This window comes from Haliotis asinina, chromosome 5, assembly GCF_037392515.1.
Source record: "Haliotis asinina isolate JCU_RB_2024 chromosome 5, JCU_Hal_asi_v2, whole genome shotgun sequence".
Lineage (NCBI taxonomy): Eukaryota > Metazoa > Mollusca > Gastropoda > Lepetellida > Haliotidae > Haliotis > Haliotis asinina.
In genome coordinates this window covers 14,285,449-14,303,562 of record NC_090284.1, presented here as the reverse complement: position 1 = coordinate 14,303,562, position 18,114 = coordinate 14,285,449, and the positions used below count along the sequence as shown (strand labels likewise).

General features: G+C 40.1%; 1 protein-coding gene across 4 annotated transcripts in view; it reads right to left on the bottom strand.

The window, feature by feature from the left end:
- LOC137284789 (trinucleotide repeat-containing gene 18 protein-like) overlaps nt 1-18,114 on the bottom strand; it is a 73,016-nt gene that overhangs the window by 33,303 nt on the left and 21,599 nt on the right. For all 4 annotated transcript variants that reach the window (XM_067816769.1, XM_067816770.1, XM_067816772.1 and 1 more), the window contains exons 4-5: nt 4,755-4,910; nt 27-647 (exon numbers count right to left, since the gene is read on the bottom strand). In XM_067816769.1, the coding sequence (XP_067672870.1) occupies nt 27-647; nt 4,755-4,910 (777 nt within the window). The remainder of the gene's footprint in view (nt 1-26; nt 648-4,754; nt 4,911-18,114) is intronic.

Here is an 18,114-nt window from a genome sequence, read left to right as displayed (position 1 = left end):
CCAGTTGGTTTATTAGGATTACCAACCTTGAGTTGTGGCGACAGTGACCGGCTGGACGCATGTGAAAACACTCTGAGTACTTCCGGTACAGGCGGAAGTGGAGTGCGAGGCTGTTGTCCCGCTGGCAGTGACAGTGACAGTGGGGAGAGTGGTAATACTTTGTGTCTTCACATTGCCAGAGATGGGGGTGGGACCGATACAGTGTTTACTGCTCGTCTTGTCAGACACCTTTTCCTCAACCCCCACATCCTTCTGTCGTTCGTGTTCATGCGCGTCGTGTCCCTTCGTCTTCTTGCACATGGCGTCCGTAGATTCACTTTTTCTACTGCGACCTTTTTCTGACTTATGACTGTCTTTAGTTTCCGACTTAGTTTCGCCCTCCCCTCTCTCCTTTCTCTCGCTGTCTCTCCCATGTTTGCATTCGGTCTTGCCTCCTTCATGTTTGGTGCTGTGCGATCGTTTCTCGTGTTTACTAGGCCTCTCTGTTGTCACTATAGGCTCATACTTACTCTCCTGCTTAAATGTGACTATTCCTGGCTGGGGCTGGGGCGATGAGGGGCGACTGGGGAGGGACACGGGGTTCCCAGGGAGGCTGAAGTAGCCACCGGCTTGAGACACAGCAGATCCCGTGTTAGCTAGGTAGGGATCTGGAAGAAAATAAAATATTTAATAAAAATCGCTTTCTCGTGACATCCAGTGGGATAGGAAGTGTGAAACGTGTTGGTTTTCAAGCCCGGTTCAATTCCCAAAACTGCTACAATGCGTGAAATCAATTTACAATGCGTGGCATGTTGTCTGTCTCACAGTCTCTGACCCACACTATTTTCCTTACTGCCAAGTCTACCCTGTATTGCTTTATCTCTAAATGAACCAAGTCTAGATTTCCTATGAATCTTGCAACTCAATGGGGTTCCTTTTCAATTTGATTACTTTCAAAATTGTTACTTTCAAAATAACGTATCATGGACTAAGATTTAGTCTGGCTTCAAGACTGCTGATGACCCCATCCCTCCTGTCTTTGTATGTTTTATTTCCTGATATGTCTGGAGAACATGATTCTAGATTTAAATCTCTTGGACTGAAAATCACCCAAGGATTCGAGAAAAGGTTGCCTCCGGTGTACACAATGCAAAATAACATGTTGATCAACGAACTTATAACATTACAACTTTACAAAAAATAATAAACGTTTCGGGATTAAAACTTGTAATATATGATCAATAAAATGCCAAATACCAGTTTTAATATATCACATCTTTGTTAATAATGCTTTCATTGGTATTTATGAAGAGTCAGTCTTTTGTTAATCAGATCAAGATAATTAAAATCCGCATTCCAGTTCGGCTAAATTTAGGATCACAAACCGCTCTATATTAAACCGGTTAGTGCATATTGTCTTCGAGTGGGAACTAAGGCCAATGACGGATTAGATGTGACCTTGAATGACCTCGACTAAGCTACCGCTACACCTGAATCTGAAGGTTTAATTACTTTCTTCAGGGTCGCTTTTTTAATATCTCCGTCTCCAAATTGCCAGTTAAGGATTTTCGTGTCAAGATAGTGTTGTTAATCTGAGATCAGATTGAGTGTTTGAAGCAAGCAGTGTGTGTCTAGCTAGACATGCCGTCTCGGACGTAGTTCTCAATTTAAGTCAGAGACATTTTGAAAGAAAGCATCAATAGCAAGGCAAAACGACGTATTCCACCTTAGGGCAACATGTTCACGTTATTTGATAGCTGAACAGCTGAACCCTAAAACGATACTCGATCGTTTTATATGCAACGAAATATTGCATAAAGAGAATTCTTTCATGGTACTGCATCACTTCCATAGTAAGATCTAAACTTGCAAATGTATTCCAACATGCTTTCGTTTAACCCGTGCACGTGACTACAGGTGGGAATTTTGGGATTTATTGTCCTTATTTTATTCTTTATATTCAAATAAAAAATCATTAACCTTCATTAGTTTCGCTTGTGATGCAATAGTTTTACAATGAGCCTGTCTGGGAAACAGGTAGTTTATTCTAGGAGTGAGTCACGGGTTCTAAAAATACAGTCATTTCATCATTGAAATTATACAAATATTTTGTGGTTTGAATCATAACAGCATCTGCGACATACGGAGGATTATAGAAATCTTTTATCCAGAGTCGCTCGTAAAAATATAATATATCATTTGATGAACACTCTTAAAATGAAATATGGATTTAATAATCTCCACATCCCCGTGAACAACAGACCGGTGGTGATTATATTGTGAAATGAAATATCAATCACCAATTACTGACATGCATGTATATGAAACATACAGCGCACGTGTTGCCGATTGCTGCAGATTGGATAACTGGCTATATACACCAATGTGAAATTAACAAAGCAATGTATCCAACAAAGATACATGTCACAGACACAGACATCTACGTCTCCAGCACGACTTGTGGTTTTAATAAAATTCCTCTTTGATGATATTTTTATGCATTTCAAATGACTGTTGATTTTTTTATAAAAAACATATTCATCAAGTTATTGTAACCCTTGACAGATATATAAACGTTTCAATGTTAAACTTTAGCTTGTGGTAAGGCATGAAATATCTACTGGTATCTGTAAGGTAAGACTTACGACAATCGCGCACCAACTATTTCTCACATTTTTATTTCCGCTACGTGCTTAACTTTAAGAATTAAAAGCTGATAGCATAATCACATTAATAACCACCCTAGTATGTATTAAAAAACAGAGAAAACCTACAAAGAAAAAGTCACGATTTGAAGATTCTGTATTTCATAAATACTTAGAGGGGCGAAAGAAATAGGTCGGTGTCCATTTCAAGTGACGCTGAGAAAGAAATACGAAATAAACCAATATTCAGAATTAAAGAAATATAGTTTCTAAAAAATCTCGACCATTTCCAGTTATTATCTGAAGTGACGGCACAAAAAACAGCCTTGAATGTTTCAAAACAAATCAACAGTCGGTAATTAAAATGACAAACGATATGCAAGCGTCATTTCAAGTCTAATCTATATTTAATGACACACGGTCTAAGATTTCTCTTTATCAAGAGATTTGGTGTATTTATGAAACAAAATAAATGACGTTATTAGCATTACAGAGATATCGAATAAACACAGCTATCCAATCAGAGTCCGGTTAACAAAGAGCGGTGGGTGCAGAGAGGAAGGTCATGAACTAAACTTGATGAAATGATTGTGACAGCTGTCACCACCCATATACATCTTAATGAATTCTCATTTTAGGCACACAATATGACATATTATTATTCTGTCATGATTAGAATAATACATATATGCATATTGCAGTTTATCAATATCGTAGGGAAGTATGTAAGTAATGAAAATTCCAACAATACTGTGCAAGCATGACGCTGGTTATTATCTACATTCATTAATAAAATGCGTATAGCCTGATCGGTATATATCCTGAACATTCATACAATATTAAAATGTTCAGTGTTGAAAAATATGCCCTGTATAACATGGCAATTGACGACTCAATCATTGAATAAATTCGGGTTATTTTTTGTTTGTGTGTTTGGTTTTGTTGGGGTTTTTTGGTTGTTTTTTTTTGTTTTTTTGTTTTGTTTTTTGTTGTTTTTGTTTGTTTTGTACAAAATGTTTAAACTATTCACGCAAATTTGTGAATAATATGTGAATATAAACGTATGAAAGAATAAGCTCCGTTAATTTTTATGTCTCCTTAGTCTCTGTTGGTTATACGTAACTTAACATTCGCCTCAATTTGATAATGATATCACCAGTACAAGCACTGATATACGAAATGACGAATGTCCTTCCTGAGGGTCTGAAGCACTTGGTAACATCGCATGAAACAAATACAGTTTGGAAGCAATTGAAAGGGTAATCAAATAACAATTGTCTTTAAACAATATGTTGCGAGAAAATCGATTTTGTTTTCTGTTGTTTTTTATTATCTATATATCAGTGTAGTAATGTGGATCAGACTCAAATCCGTCTAGATTAAAAATTAATATAATATACAGCTCTAAAACAAAGGTCATTTCATATGGAAATGTGTAGCAGCGTTGCTGAACTTTTTTCGGTTGTTGATATGGATTAGTTGTGTCAGTACATTAACTGATTAAATCCGTTTGCCCTGAGTGATTCAAAATGTGTGGGGGTTTTTTTTGTTTTGTTTTTTTTGTTGTTGTTGTTTTGGTTTTGTTTCGTTTTTTGTTTTGGGTTTTTTCTTGTTTTTTTTCTTGTTATTTTTTGTTTGTTTGGGTTTTTTTACTAATGACGAGACAGCGTCATATTTAGACATTGTTGCGTTGGCATACATACATTTAAAAGGTCTGTCTCACACGAGTCTGGAGTGGTCGATCCAGACAGCACTTTAAGTAACAAGCACGTCGACTATAATATTATCTATATTACCCAACTAATAGATTAATAGATCATGTTTTAAGCATAATGACCACAGCTATATATACACAAATGGTCATGACACTGATCAGCATCCAGTTATTAAAAATAACACAACAAAACCAACAATGTCAATAATAGAACTCTGATACTTTCGGATTTGTCAGTAATTGAGTATACACCCATATGAACCAGTATAGATCAACATGGACAGTATATATTCTTCATAAATTATTAATAATAACACATAAATAGTAAAAACAAAAGTGATGATAATAGAAAACTCAGATCTTATCGTCATTGCCAATAAATGACTATAAACCTATTTGAACCAGAATAAACCAACCTTTATGCAGTTCATATATTCTGTGGGTGAAAGACGACTGCTGGGCGGGAGCGGACGTACCCCCAACGCCGCTGGGGAGGAGGGGGAGGGACTCCGCCCCTATCTGGAAGGGGTAGGGGGGGTACATATTGTTGTTGATCACGTAACGATGGTAACCTGCAAAAGAAATAAAAAAAACCATGAAATTATCATCTTGTAGCCGAATACCTTTCACGATCTGTCAGAATGTTAAAATCGTCGAAGTTGTTTGTTCATTCTGAAAGACGTTCATTGATGTTTGTTTTTGAAAAGGGAATGACAAGTTTTAGACGTCTCGTATTACTAAAATTCAAATTTAAGCAGACAAACTAATTGTGTTAAGGTGTGTAATTTTCTTAACGATCTATATACAGATATATACTTATACATTCACAGATCAACCTCGTATAAGTTTGTACAAGAAGTTGTACTGCGTAAGGTAACGCTTCCTCATGTGGTTTTTCAAAGTGTATTTTATTCCATTTCAACGTTTCTGTAAAGAAATGACGTCAAATAACTTTATTCCTTTTTAAGACATTTCATTGTCCGAAACCGAACAGTAAGGTTATAGGGATTAACCTTGACATGAAATATTGCACAACAAGGAAATCGTGGAAACTGCATAATTATGTAAATTTATGAAACTGAAAAATGATATTATTCTGTTCTTTCACAATGGCATATCGCAGCCCTTCTTATGCATTATGGGGACGAATAAAGTTATAATAAATATCCTTCTGTGCTCCAATGAACGAATTGTAGTAGTCGAAGACACAAAGTGCAACAGAACAATGGGTGAACTCAAAAACCCGGACGCAACCCAAGAACGGAAAGCTATCCCGCAGTATTATGTCTCATAACAAAACCTCCGTTGAATGTCCAAATATACTCCTCGTATAATAAGCATTGATCATTTACATTTTCCTTGTGCTGGGCTATTAATGCTGTCAGCCTTTATCTTCATTGGTTACAAATGAAGGTAATAAAGTTGGAGGGGAAATGTTCAGCCAATTAATTATGCTAAATAAAGCGTTGTGTGCGGACATGTTCTTGGTCAGAGCCGCGTGCTATTTAGCATGGCGTGATAAAGGCGGGCTGCAAGAAAAGTCTATATAACTTCGTAAATGTTAATGGTATAAAAGTTCACTTTCAAACTAGCTTCCATTCATAGTTTTCAAAAGCGTTATAAATATTTTAAAGAAGTAATAAACTTTTCTCTATATAGATTTGGCATTATACATATTGGTGTTTTGTTTTGTCAGAAAACGCACATATGAAACTTTCGTATTCATACACAGGGATTATGTTTGAGAGAGTTATTGGATATATTGGTGAAAGTAATTTCCAACTTGCCCTTAAAATCAGAAACATCTTTTACACGCATATGTAACGCGGTGCTATAGTAATGTTTTCACTAGTTCAACGTTTTGGAAACTCTGGAGAGCATGTATATTCAGGGTTTTGTGAAACATTGAAGTCTGTCAGGAAAGAGGATGAGTCAAGGTATATTTTAAGCTAGAACAAACTTACGCAAGAGAATGCACAGGTCACGTGGCCTACTCAAATGCCCCGCCTCGACACACTGTGGTACACTTCCTCGTGCAGGTCGTGCGTGCCTCCCTTGTACATTTCACTACAGGAAGCACGTGCTTCACGTCGGGGAAATACCCCACGATAATGCTGCAGGTATATTCAATTCAATGAGTCGTGTCAATATATTTACAAGGAAAATATCGCATAATGAGACAAAACCCTCCAAAGCGACGAGAATGCCTTATGTTACAAAAGCAATAATGAAATTATGGAGTGGACACTAAATTATTATTGAATGTTTATTTTCATAGTCTTTCAATGGTACACTGACTGAAGTTTTGTTTGGGAGTTGTAGAACCTTAAAAAGTAAATATGTTATTTTGTGATATTCGACAAATTGATCTGTTTCCGCTAGAAGCAAGACTCTTGCGACCTGATTTCTACAAATTATAACTCGCCTTTCATAGATTTTAAGATAGAATTTTCATATCCATATCGCAAATATTACACATGTATGTATGTATGTGTGTATGTGTGTGTGTGTGTGTGTGTGTGTGTGTGTGTGTGTGTGTGTGTGTGTGTGTGTGTGTGTGTGTGTGTGTGTGTGTGTGTGTGTGTGTGTGTGTGTGTGTGTGTGTGTGTGTGTGTGTGTGTGTGTGTGTCCATGTATTAGGAATGATGCTAGAGTCGATGGGGGTCGAAATCAAATCGCAAACATTTGAGTTTACACCCCTTTGGGTCAGCACAAATATTTAAAGGTGAGAGGAGAAATGTCTTGACAGGCATTTCACATTCTGCGTAAGTGTGGTGAGATCTGAGTTAGGCGAATGATGAATGCTCTCTTGATTCAATTCCGAGACATTGTAAAACCCTTCACTCCACACCATACAGAACACTGAATGTTACATTGTTCAGGAGAGAGAATACCGTGGCGAGATAGGTCGGTGGTCGATCCCCTTCATGCGTTTAAGATTCTTTACATCTCGTCATTCTCTTTTACTGTTGAGATCCAACCCATTATAGTCTCATTGAATTAAAAAGCAATTTCAGTCAAACCTCATGGCCCCATAATAGGAATTCCCGTTCCCCCTTGCCTGTCCTCTCGGGCGTGACAGTTCCCTCCTTGTTCTGTCGACCGTGATACCCCACCCACTTTCTGAAGGCCATGATACCTCTACCTTTATTTCGGTTGTGACACCCGCAATCCTCTTTCGGTCAGACGTGACACTCACCCTACTTTCTTACTTTCTGCATTCTGTGACATCGCTATCCAAAAACTTTCGCCAATTGGCTGTGAGTCCCGGTTCTGCTTTCTGTTATTTGTGACACTCCCATCCACACTTTTCGGTCGGACGTGACACCAACCACCCAAAGTTTTCTGTCGGACGTGACACCTTTCTTGCAGTGACCCGCAGGCTAAAGCTTCCCGACCCTCTTGATGTCATAACCCACCGCAATCTAATTAAAATATGATTTCTTTTCCAAACCACGTCAGCTATCCAGGTAATTTCTTATTATAGTTTAATGGAAGAGACCATCACCAACATAATTTCAAAACCCAGCAGGGTGCGTTATTCAATGATGTGACGACACCATCCCAGTCCCTGTGCACAACAAATGACCGTTTTATGGACTGTCGTAAAGACAGCAAGTTAGTTATAACTCGCTCCGTGAGTCAGGGTCTAGAATTCCTATTGAAACATCAAATTAGCATTATGCAACAGACTCTCTAATTGGCTGAAATAGGTAATCAATGATTATTCTTGTAACGGCCTGGAACAATCTGCACTTTTACGATAACTCATTCAGTTATTCACTGTGACTCGGCACAGTCACATCGACGGAACGCCTCTTGTTCAATACTTTCCGGCACAGAGCTGATATCCCGTGTGCTAGTCGTGTTACGAGGTAATCATCTAGTCCTAATATCTAAACCAATATCTACGGATGAATTCATACAAAAAATACGTATAGAGAACGAAAACACGGATATGAGTTTTCAATACGGGTAATGTTTCGTAATCGATGTGGGCTCATGTATATCTCTCGTGTCTGTGTATATATTGTATAAATATGTATATCTTGCACGAATTTGATATAAACTGTTTCGTTACCAATCCGTGAATTGAATAAAACATACTTTCAAATTTTCAGCAAAAACCTGATAATTGTGTTTGTAAATAAATCTATGGCTGGAATACACTGTTTAAATTCTTGTAACATTTAAACCCCGCAGATCAAGCAAAAATTTAAATGTCAATATGGGAGGAACTACTTTCAACTCAGCGGAGGCGTGCGCACGTATGGAGGGTAAACAGTCCCTCTCCTGAATACACGTACTCCATTTCCCAAATGACGCTAAAGAAATATGAAGAGTTTGTCTCTGAAGGGGACCACACAGAGTGCTATGAGTGTCGTTAATGTGACAGAATTAAACAGAGATTTCCCAAACTACCTCGAGCACAGTGGCGCTACTCTCATTCCAGTGTTACTGGTGGATGTAAAACGCTCATAGACTCTGGTTATTAATATTCTTCACATAATATCTCTTCGTGTTAAGCATTGGGCCGAATACTACTCTTAAGCTAAATAATTTTAAATGCAAATGGAGTGTCAAGTTTAAATGGTCATTTCCCCCTCTTGCCATAGACACCATTGTGGAAAAGAGAAGGGTGGGCGGCCTGAACGCCAAGTTGTCACAATGAAATCAGTCCAATCTAGGCAACGTTCTCACCAAAGCGCTTCCCCTGCCTTGCGAAAACCCTTCAGCCGACCGACTAATAAATCCGGGTGATCCCTCACGATTGTCGAGGGGGAGAAAAGTGGAGTCTTTAATGCAAATTTAATCAGTCACAAAATATTAAATATGCACTTTTATTAGAAGACTCGCTTGGCCGTTAGCGCTGACAACCAGCGGGGACTGATGGTGTCTGAATGTTATGTAACAGAGATTTAGATGCTTTGGAATCGCATCTCCAAGCGCTGCATCATTACCGACGTCGATTCCTGGTTTCCCAGACACGACTCTGCAATGTTATCATTGTGTTATCCACGAATCAGCTCATTTACCGCCATGATGACACTCTGGTAAATGAAACAGTAACGCCAGGTTCTTCACGAAGGAATCAGCGCAAGGTATATCTGTTTCATGCAAACGAGTTCCATAAACCAAGGACCAAGAAAAAAAGGAATCTAAAATCGGTGAAAGATTCTACTTGGGATATGATTTATATACGTTTGGGCAACATGTCCTCATCTTCCTCCTGGGAACTATCTCAGAAAACATGATGGCGCTGTTGTTACCATGGCAAAGCAGATACAACGTCTTCGTGGCCATCATGTGGGGTGTCATCTTCAGGTTTCGGCATACTCACGAGCGTGTGTTTGCTCGTGAACGTGAGATCTATTTACCTTGGGGTAGTATGGCTTACAGGGAAGCCCTACCCTGCCATTTGGATTTATTTCCTCCCACGTGGCAATTTTATGGAAACAATCTTGCAACCAGCTGGTGATTGCATAGCGATCTTGACACTATGAAGCACAGGCGTAGCTGTTGTGAACATGGCGGAAACCTCAAGGAATACTTTATCTCAGCAACAGCACACCGTCTTATATGAAAACAGCTCTATCGCGATTGTCTGTCATATATATTCTGGTATAGAGGATTATCTGGAGGCGTGGCGCTGAATGGTCGTATCCTTGGGAGGTCACCTTCATGGAAACCTGTTAATGAATACAGTAATATCTGTATTGTATCTTGTATCTGTCAACACAATCAAGGTGGGCTCCATTAGTGTATAGTCCTTTTCCGGACGGGTATCAGAACTGGGTACATCTGTGGAGAATGGATCTACAAATACCTAAGTAGGCTTCATTTGGTATAGAGTTTATTACTAACAGAGCTCAATACTTGGAGCTGTCCAGAATCAATAATGGATTTACAAATGTTGTGTGTACAGGCTTCATTTGTCGTGTCGTTCTTCACGAAGAGATATCAGACATGTCATATTGTCATTTCCATGTTTCAAGAATGGACATACAAATGATTCAGAAAGCATAACCTCTGATATTAGCCTGCCGCGACGGGATATCGGGCTTGCGGTACAGTCATATCCACCTTTCAACAATGGAGCTACAAATACTATTTAAATCATGTTGATGGGTTAACATTTTCATATTAATACATTTTTTCACCAACCGAAAATCGGGACTTGGGTGGATACCATCATACCACTCGGCTGCACCATCCCTATATTTAAAACAGATCCACCATGAATGCTATCCCGCCTGATAGAAATGACGACAAAGGTTTATCTTCCGCAGGAATGGACACCAAACCCAGTAGTTAACATGAGGTTGATGAACAACATTCAGACATGGTGCTGGCTAGAGTATGCGATGGCGCTCCACGAACGTCCACACTATTGGGTTACCCTGGGTTACCAGAACCCTCCCCGCAACAACCTGACCGACTTCTAACTGCATCTGTATGTTGCAACTTCTCTGAACAAATTTGTTGAAGGCAAACATTAGTGTATTTCCCAGAGAATCCGGCATGACCAGTTGATCGATTCAAACAAGGTTATCGCGACGCGAATTAGCAATGTGGGACGGAGCTCTCAAACACAGCCCAAACACTCCACCATGTGCTGCTAGCAATATTCAACAACCGGGACCTGTCACTCAAGGCGGAAACCTACAACTGACACATAGTGACCACGCCCACTTTGGAAAGATAAACAAGCGCTCGAACCCGGGAACACATGTACTTTTTAGGTGAACTGTTGAGCAACGCCCCGAAGCTTGGGCCGACATAATCACTGACCCAGTTTTCGTGAACATCGTTAGATAGATGGTCGCTAATTGATGTCACAGCCAGTCCTGTGTGCAGATTGGTCGCAGGACGGTTCGGAGAGGCTGGGGTCATTACGGAACGGGCAAGACAGTTATGGTGGATAGCTGAACAGTAGTATTGAAACGCTAGGCCCAAAGTGGGTAAGGAAATCCTTACGAGGGGGTAGGTACATGGGAGAGGGGGTATGAGGAATGGGTATATAATAAGGGTACAGCGCTGAATCAATGTACATAAGTGTTATGGTAGAATTGAAAGACATTTTCTGAAATCCGAGCACATTAAAAACCTTCGTTTTGACGAAGGAACCCCATTTGAGTTCACTGAAGATAACATTCATAAACGGTCCAAAACAATAAGGTGGACATATTTTCCTAAAAACGTTACGGGCATCCTGTTTTCACTCCTATAGATTAGCTATAGCAATATGCAAGAATGGCAAGATTCCTTAATTAGAACAAGATGAAAATTCCGGTAATCCATAGCATTTTTTGAGTGGTATACATACGATAACAACAATAGAAATCAAAATAGTAAACATCAGACTGAGTGGCATGCATTACGTCTGAAGTACGCAAGTAAACAGCACACGCTTGGAATATGACCCTTGCAGGCCAATTGCAGGATGGTTATGTCATACAAAAGAATTAGACATTAGCGGAAATAATTGTTCTCACTATCAAAATGAAATTAAACCGAAAAAAATCCGAAAGAGCTGTAAATAAAGGGTGTGACCACATTGTGGGCATCGACCTTCTCGTAATCACCAATTTTAACGTGTCTCTAACTCAGTATGTTCCGATAGCCTAATGAAAATAATAGCTGACGGTTGTTCATTAAACCCTTGGCAATTCCTGCCTTGCAATAACATCATATTAATAGCCTCCTACAATGGGAACATTTCGGAGGCGCTAACATTACCGCTTAAAATCAATTAACGCTAGATGGGCATTTGTCAGCAATGTAAATAGTCGTGGATATGAGTGAATGCACTCGTCATACGGCCAGGCAAGGGCGTGTCTCCAGCCCGACACCAATTGCTGAACACAGAAACTGAATCGTGCACCCTCTCTCATTTTAGACTGGTGATATTTGAAGATGTGTATAACAGGCCGGGGGCTATATATTCTACAAATGTCGCCTCTATTGGGGCCCCAGCAAACAGCCCTTGGGAGTTACGGAACTTGAATACTCTCTACTGTTGAAAACTGAAAAATTCCCTATTTGAAGGAAACTTCGCTCATTGGTGTGTGTTATGTCAGAAAATATTAATATTCAGCTTCATCTCATGCTTCTGAAAAGCATCAATCATTTATGCATGAAGAGCAAGCAGCCACACACTCAAAGAATAAATTACATCCTTTTTAACCCAGCTTGTAGAGCGATAGAAGCTCTTCGAGTACTACTGTTTCGTTCGACTAATGAGTAGCCTGCGGCAGGCGAAAAGGAACGCCTAGCCAGCCTGTCTCAAGTACACGGCAGACTGGTAGAGATGCCTTCGGGTAGAAACCTCCTCCTCTCTACCTGTAGGCCTGTGTAAGGGATGGCTTGACATGACATATCCCTCACCGTTAGAAATTCAACTTGAACACATGCTCAACTTGCGGACACACACACATGCTGGACATTCAAATACATTTGTTGGCTATACTAACGAATCCAATGAATGGAATTACTACATACGTGGAATGAGCATGTCATTAACACCTTGGGCCAATGATCATTTGAATAATTTGATTCTATTCAGCTTTCAGTTCCGTGACAAATTCGCAGAGTTGCTACACTTGACGCCGACGTTAGCAGATGAGCAATGTTTTGGGGTTTTTTTGTTAGCTGTTCGACAATATTGAAGCTACATGGCGGCGGTCGATAAATAACTGAGTTTGACAATCCAGTGATCAGCAACACGAACATCTGTTTACGTAGTTGGGATACGATGACGTGTCAACCAACTCCATTCCTTTAGTTGCCTCTTACTTCAAGAATGGGTTGCTGAAGATCAATTCAAATTCGGATCTTCACGTGTAGATCAACCGTGTAACATTGCTGATGTCGACCCTTAAGACTGAACATTGGTCATCCCTCTAGAACCACTGAACAGGGACCTAAATACCCTTCGGCATTTTGGCAATAAGCATGGATAAACCAGTGCACAGAGTTTCATCCACAGATGGGTCGGGGAGGTGTGGTAGCCTTGTTGTTAAAGCGTTCGCTAGTCCCGACGAAGACCCGGGTTTTATTCCCTGTAAACGGGTTCAGTTATGTGGAGCCCATTTGTGGTGTCTCCCGCCGTGACATTGCTGGAATATTGCAAAACGGGGTGAAACTAAACTCACTCACCGGAAGAGCATGACGGGTACACAGTGGTCGGGGAGAGCATGGACAGAATGCCCGAAGCGGGTTGATGCAGGTGACTCCGGAAGTAGGGTCTCTTGGAGGATGGGATCTAATTTGAGCTCACTCATTGATGAAACCTTTCACTCGTGCCACAATAAGAAGCGAATTCTGATTTGGTCTTGAAAAAATGCGAACGCATATTACTGCCGCGCGCTGAGAAATACACAACGTAATGCAATAGCCTAAATGAAGATAGAATGGGACACATCGAAGAATTCACTTGGTTCCCAGTCTACAGATCTCTCTACTGTTGATTTGACTGCATTAACAGGGCCTTCAGCTATTCAGCTAAACATCATATTCCCCATCGGCAGTTATTTCAGATCGAGCTTTTTAGTAATGTAAATCAAATTTACCAGGAATCACAAATTTAAAAAATCGGATGATCATTTGTGAAATGTCATGACCTATGAGAAGGTTGTCACTCCCTTGCTCCGAGATTACATGCCCTACATTCCTCACATGTTAACGCCCCTTCACGATAAGCGCATATAAAATATTGATTTGAAGATGTCAACCAAAAATATTCGCCTTTGACGAAAGAATAGCGAGTCGGCAATCGACCTTTGCAATCAATTAGGCCCGTGGAACCCCGGAAGTGTGGCCCGCTCGAAAACCCGTGTACATGTGGCCTTCTATCGTCCAGATAATACTCTCTTTTCCCGTAAGTATCCGCAATATCTAAAAGCACCCTTCAATGAATTTCGTTACTTCGAATCCAAAATCGTACTTTAGCACAACTTTTCGCCGCGTGGGGTATATGTTTTCACATCACCTCACCTCATTGTTAGTCAGCTTATTTATTTAGATGCGTGTGGATCTGTGGGGCTTTTTTTCATTTTTCGTAAAAAACATATACATTATAAATGCATATCGTTTATTTCGCTTAAATGAAGGCGTGGTTTTTCACACCACATTCGAAATAGATCGGTGTTTTCAATCATTCTAAATTTTGCTTAACTACAACTTAAGAATAATCGACTTAAAAGATCTTTGACTGACCAAGTTTAGTTTCGAAGTCGGGTTTGGGAATTTTTCCGACACAACTACGTGATATGTTCGGATTCATCAAACGGGGGCGACAGTGACAGCTCTTCCCCCATCGCCGGAACTGAAACGCGATCTGTTGGGAAGACCACAACACAAAACACGGGTAATGGGACACCCCCAAATGTTTCTTGGCTATAATTACTTTAATCCTGTTTCTTACATGGGTGCCCTTCTGGAAGAGTTTAGCCCGAGGGTGAAGGTCGAAATGAAAGAGCAGTTAAAATTACAGGCTTCCTAAGACTGTGGACATATTGTAGTTTGTGCCCAAGGGGCCGTGCACGGGCTCTTCTCCTCATTCCTCCCTGCGCAGATTTTAAACTATGTGAGATAGAGTCAGTCTTTACCCTACCCCGAGGGTGCTTGAGTTCCCCATAAGAGGAATATAATCGACGGGGGATGGGTAGAATGTCGCCAGACTCTGATACACCACTGGACTGCTATTGAATGTGTCTCACGGATAGACAATACACAGAGGTGTTCATTTAAATTCTTCTACGAACATCATTCCCCAATTACCAATGTTTAATGAAATAAATAATAATCGCCATAGAGTCTCCATTCCTTTTCATAAATGTTTGGTTTCAAAAACCAGCATTAAAACTGGGAGGTCTTATTGCTCAAAATTATTAAACTTATTATATTAACTGAAAATCCTATAGATTTAACCGCAAACGTTCATGGTCTATGATTTTTATTCATCTCGGGTTTCAATTGTTTGATTTTGAATCCGGGATTGTTTCTCAATTTCTGACAGCTTTACGACAACGATATGCCACATGCTATGATTTCTTTTATATTTCAGTTATTCCATTATATTTCAAATAGTCGTATATCCGACTGCTACATCGATATTAAAGGTTAATGGTAAACCGTTGTGGACGCCTCGACTCAGTTGCTGGTCCTACAGCGAGTTAGCTCCCCTGCGCTGCGAGGCGGTATCGAGGTACCACGTGTATCTCCTACCCAGGAAACAGTAGAAACGATAAGTCCAGACCTGTGTGACGACTGTCAAACCAGCCTGTCACATCCACTAATATATTATGATTGCAGGCCCTCATTCTAGCGATTCGCATCGTAGAGACTGTATCACGTGTTTGATTTATGATGAAAAGCTTGAGGTCGGGGAGAACAGGCGACTGCTAAATTGATAACACAGTACTCTTATACAAGCCCTTCGCGATCACGGGTCTCTGATAAAATGGCCATTTTAAGGCTTGACACCTAGATAATGAGGCTGCAATAATAAAACTAAATAAATACTTTCAGGTCAGATATTATATATTAATCCGCGTTAAGAAGGGGTTATTGTGGAGGCGTCCAAACAGGACAGCAACGGTTCTGCTAAATCCATCTACAGGTTACTACAGCAACGACGGTTTTCAAATCAAGGAATAAATGACTAAATCTCCTGGGCCGCGTGGCTGGCATGGTCGACTGAACGCCACATAAACCACGGTGACCGTGACGGCGAGGTATGTGATCACCTTGGAAGAGATATCGACGGTCGGGTGAAAGGGCAAAAACCCCATTCTTACAGTAAACCCGACACTATGGACAGGGTACCCCTGGGGTTGACGCGAGATCACATCCAAACGATTTCTTAAATTGATGGGATTCGTCTTGTGTCTTGTGTTTGTGTCTTCCTTGTGTTGTCCCCTCTTCCCATAAAATGTCACGTAAACTAAAGCGAAGCCTCGTGTAAGGCAAAAGAAGAATATGAAAAATGTTTCTCATCATCGTATTGGTCATTTTTTTTCTTGCAGATCAATGATTTCTTTTCAAAGTTGAAAACTGTCCCCATTTTAGAGTTTAGTATTCAGGAAGAGTTATCTTCCCTTCACTGAGCGCCGTCATGCGACTTACTCTCTTTAAAATTCAGAATTCTGGGGCCCGTTTCACGAAACTCTCGTAAGCCTAAGATCTCGTAACTTTTCTCGTAGCATCCATAGCTCCTGTGTTACAGTATAGGAGGTACAATGGCTACGAGAAAACTTACGAGATCTTAGGCTACGAGCGTTTTGTGAAACGGGCCCCAGTCTTGTAGTAGCGTGTCTATTGTTCTGTCATACGCTGTTTGAAAACTTGACCATGTACACAAAAATGCGGTTTAAAAGGGAAAATATTATTCCTGGTGACGTTGCCATAGAAATCTGTAATGTTTGTGTGGTTAATGCGGACCCCCTCTAATCCGAACACGCTTTCCAGGACAATTACTACTCGAAATAGAGAATGTATACACAGAGCATTAATCTGAAACAGAATTACTGCTGTTTCCTCTGTTTATGGTTCGTTATTCCTAAAATCTTTAAATTCCGTTATCATTTGCGACATGGAGTTTGGATAAGTGGGGTTTGGGTACAGCTGACAACAAGTGTTGCGGTATTCACTATCAAAAGAAGTCACACCCATTTACAATCAACGTAAACAATGCCATTTACTTTAAATGTCGTGTAATACCTGGCTTAGTCATGGACCACTTATGTCATTTCGATGTTGAACGAGTGCCTTAATATTATGTTGTCGGGGAATTGGTAGTTTAGAGAAGGGAATTTCCTATGTTAGATCTCTGATTAGAATTTGCAATAAATAGTGCTCACTGGACCGTACTATCCAACTTTTAGCCTTCCAACATCATTCGAGTTCATCGGTTAACATGTAAAGAACACTTTCATAATGCTATTGAAATACTGTCTTTGAAATTTAGAATCTGTTTATTTTGTTGAAAATGAGAATGCTTGGAATGGGAGGATGCTTGTGTTCAATATCGGGCAATATAATTGGTGTTTCGTATGTATTATACACATAATTATAAACAAACATCGGGAGAGAAATAAACAATGTATACAGGCGAAAGTTGTTTCAGATAAACATAAGAAACTACTTTTGAATCTTTGGTCAGATTGTGTCATTGGTAAAACAGCCCTTCTTTCATGATAGTTCGTGGAAGGGGATATCAAAGGAAGAGAATTTTAGTTAAATAAACAAAAAAGCATAATGTGTAGATTTGGAAAAACGATGACGCCACGTGATATTATTAGAATACATGTACATGCCGCCATAACGTATATATCCTCAGCACATTGTATACAACATTCCTATTGGTCGTAACCGGCAGATGGTGTCTTCTCCCTGGTCCGCGCGATAGGAAGTCGGGACATCGCTCTCAGAGATTATAACTCACCAAACACAAATACACAATCACAAATAGTGCATATTTCCAAACGGCTATCGGACTGAGTGATCGGAAATGAATAGTAGATGAGACTTGCTGGTGAATCAGCCAACAATCTGCGAGAGGATCAACCAGATCGGAACGAACGAAGTCTCCCCCTTCAACCCCCCTCCCCCTTATTTCTCTTCCCGAGCAGCACTCACCACGGGAGGATCTGCGCGTGCGACAGGTGCACGTGACGGGCACGTTCTACACACATGACATTTTAAAAACATACATTTCGTTGATTTAGTGCATAATAACTGAAACGCGATTATTAACCAGATCATATGTTTTCT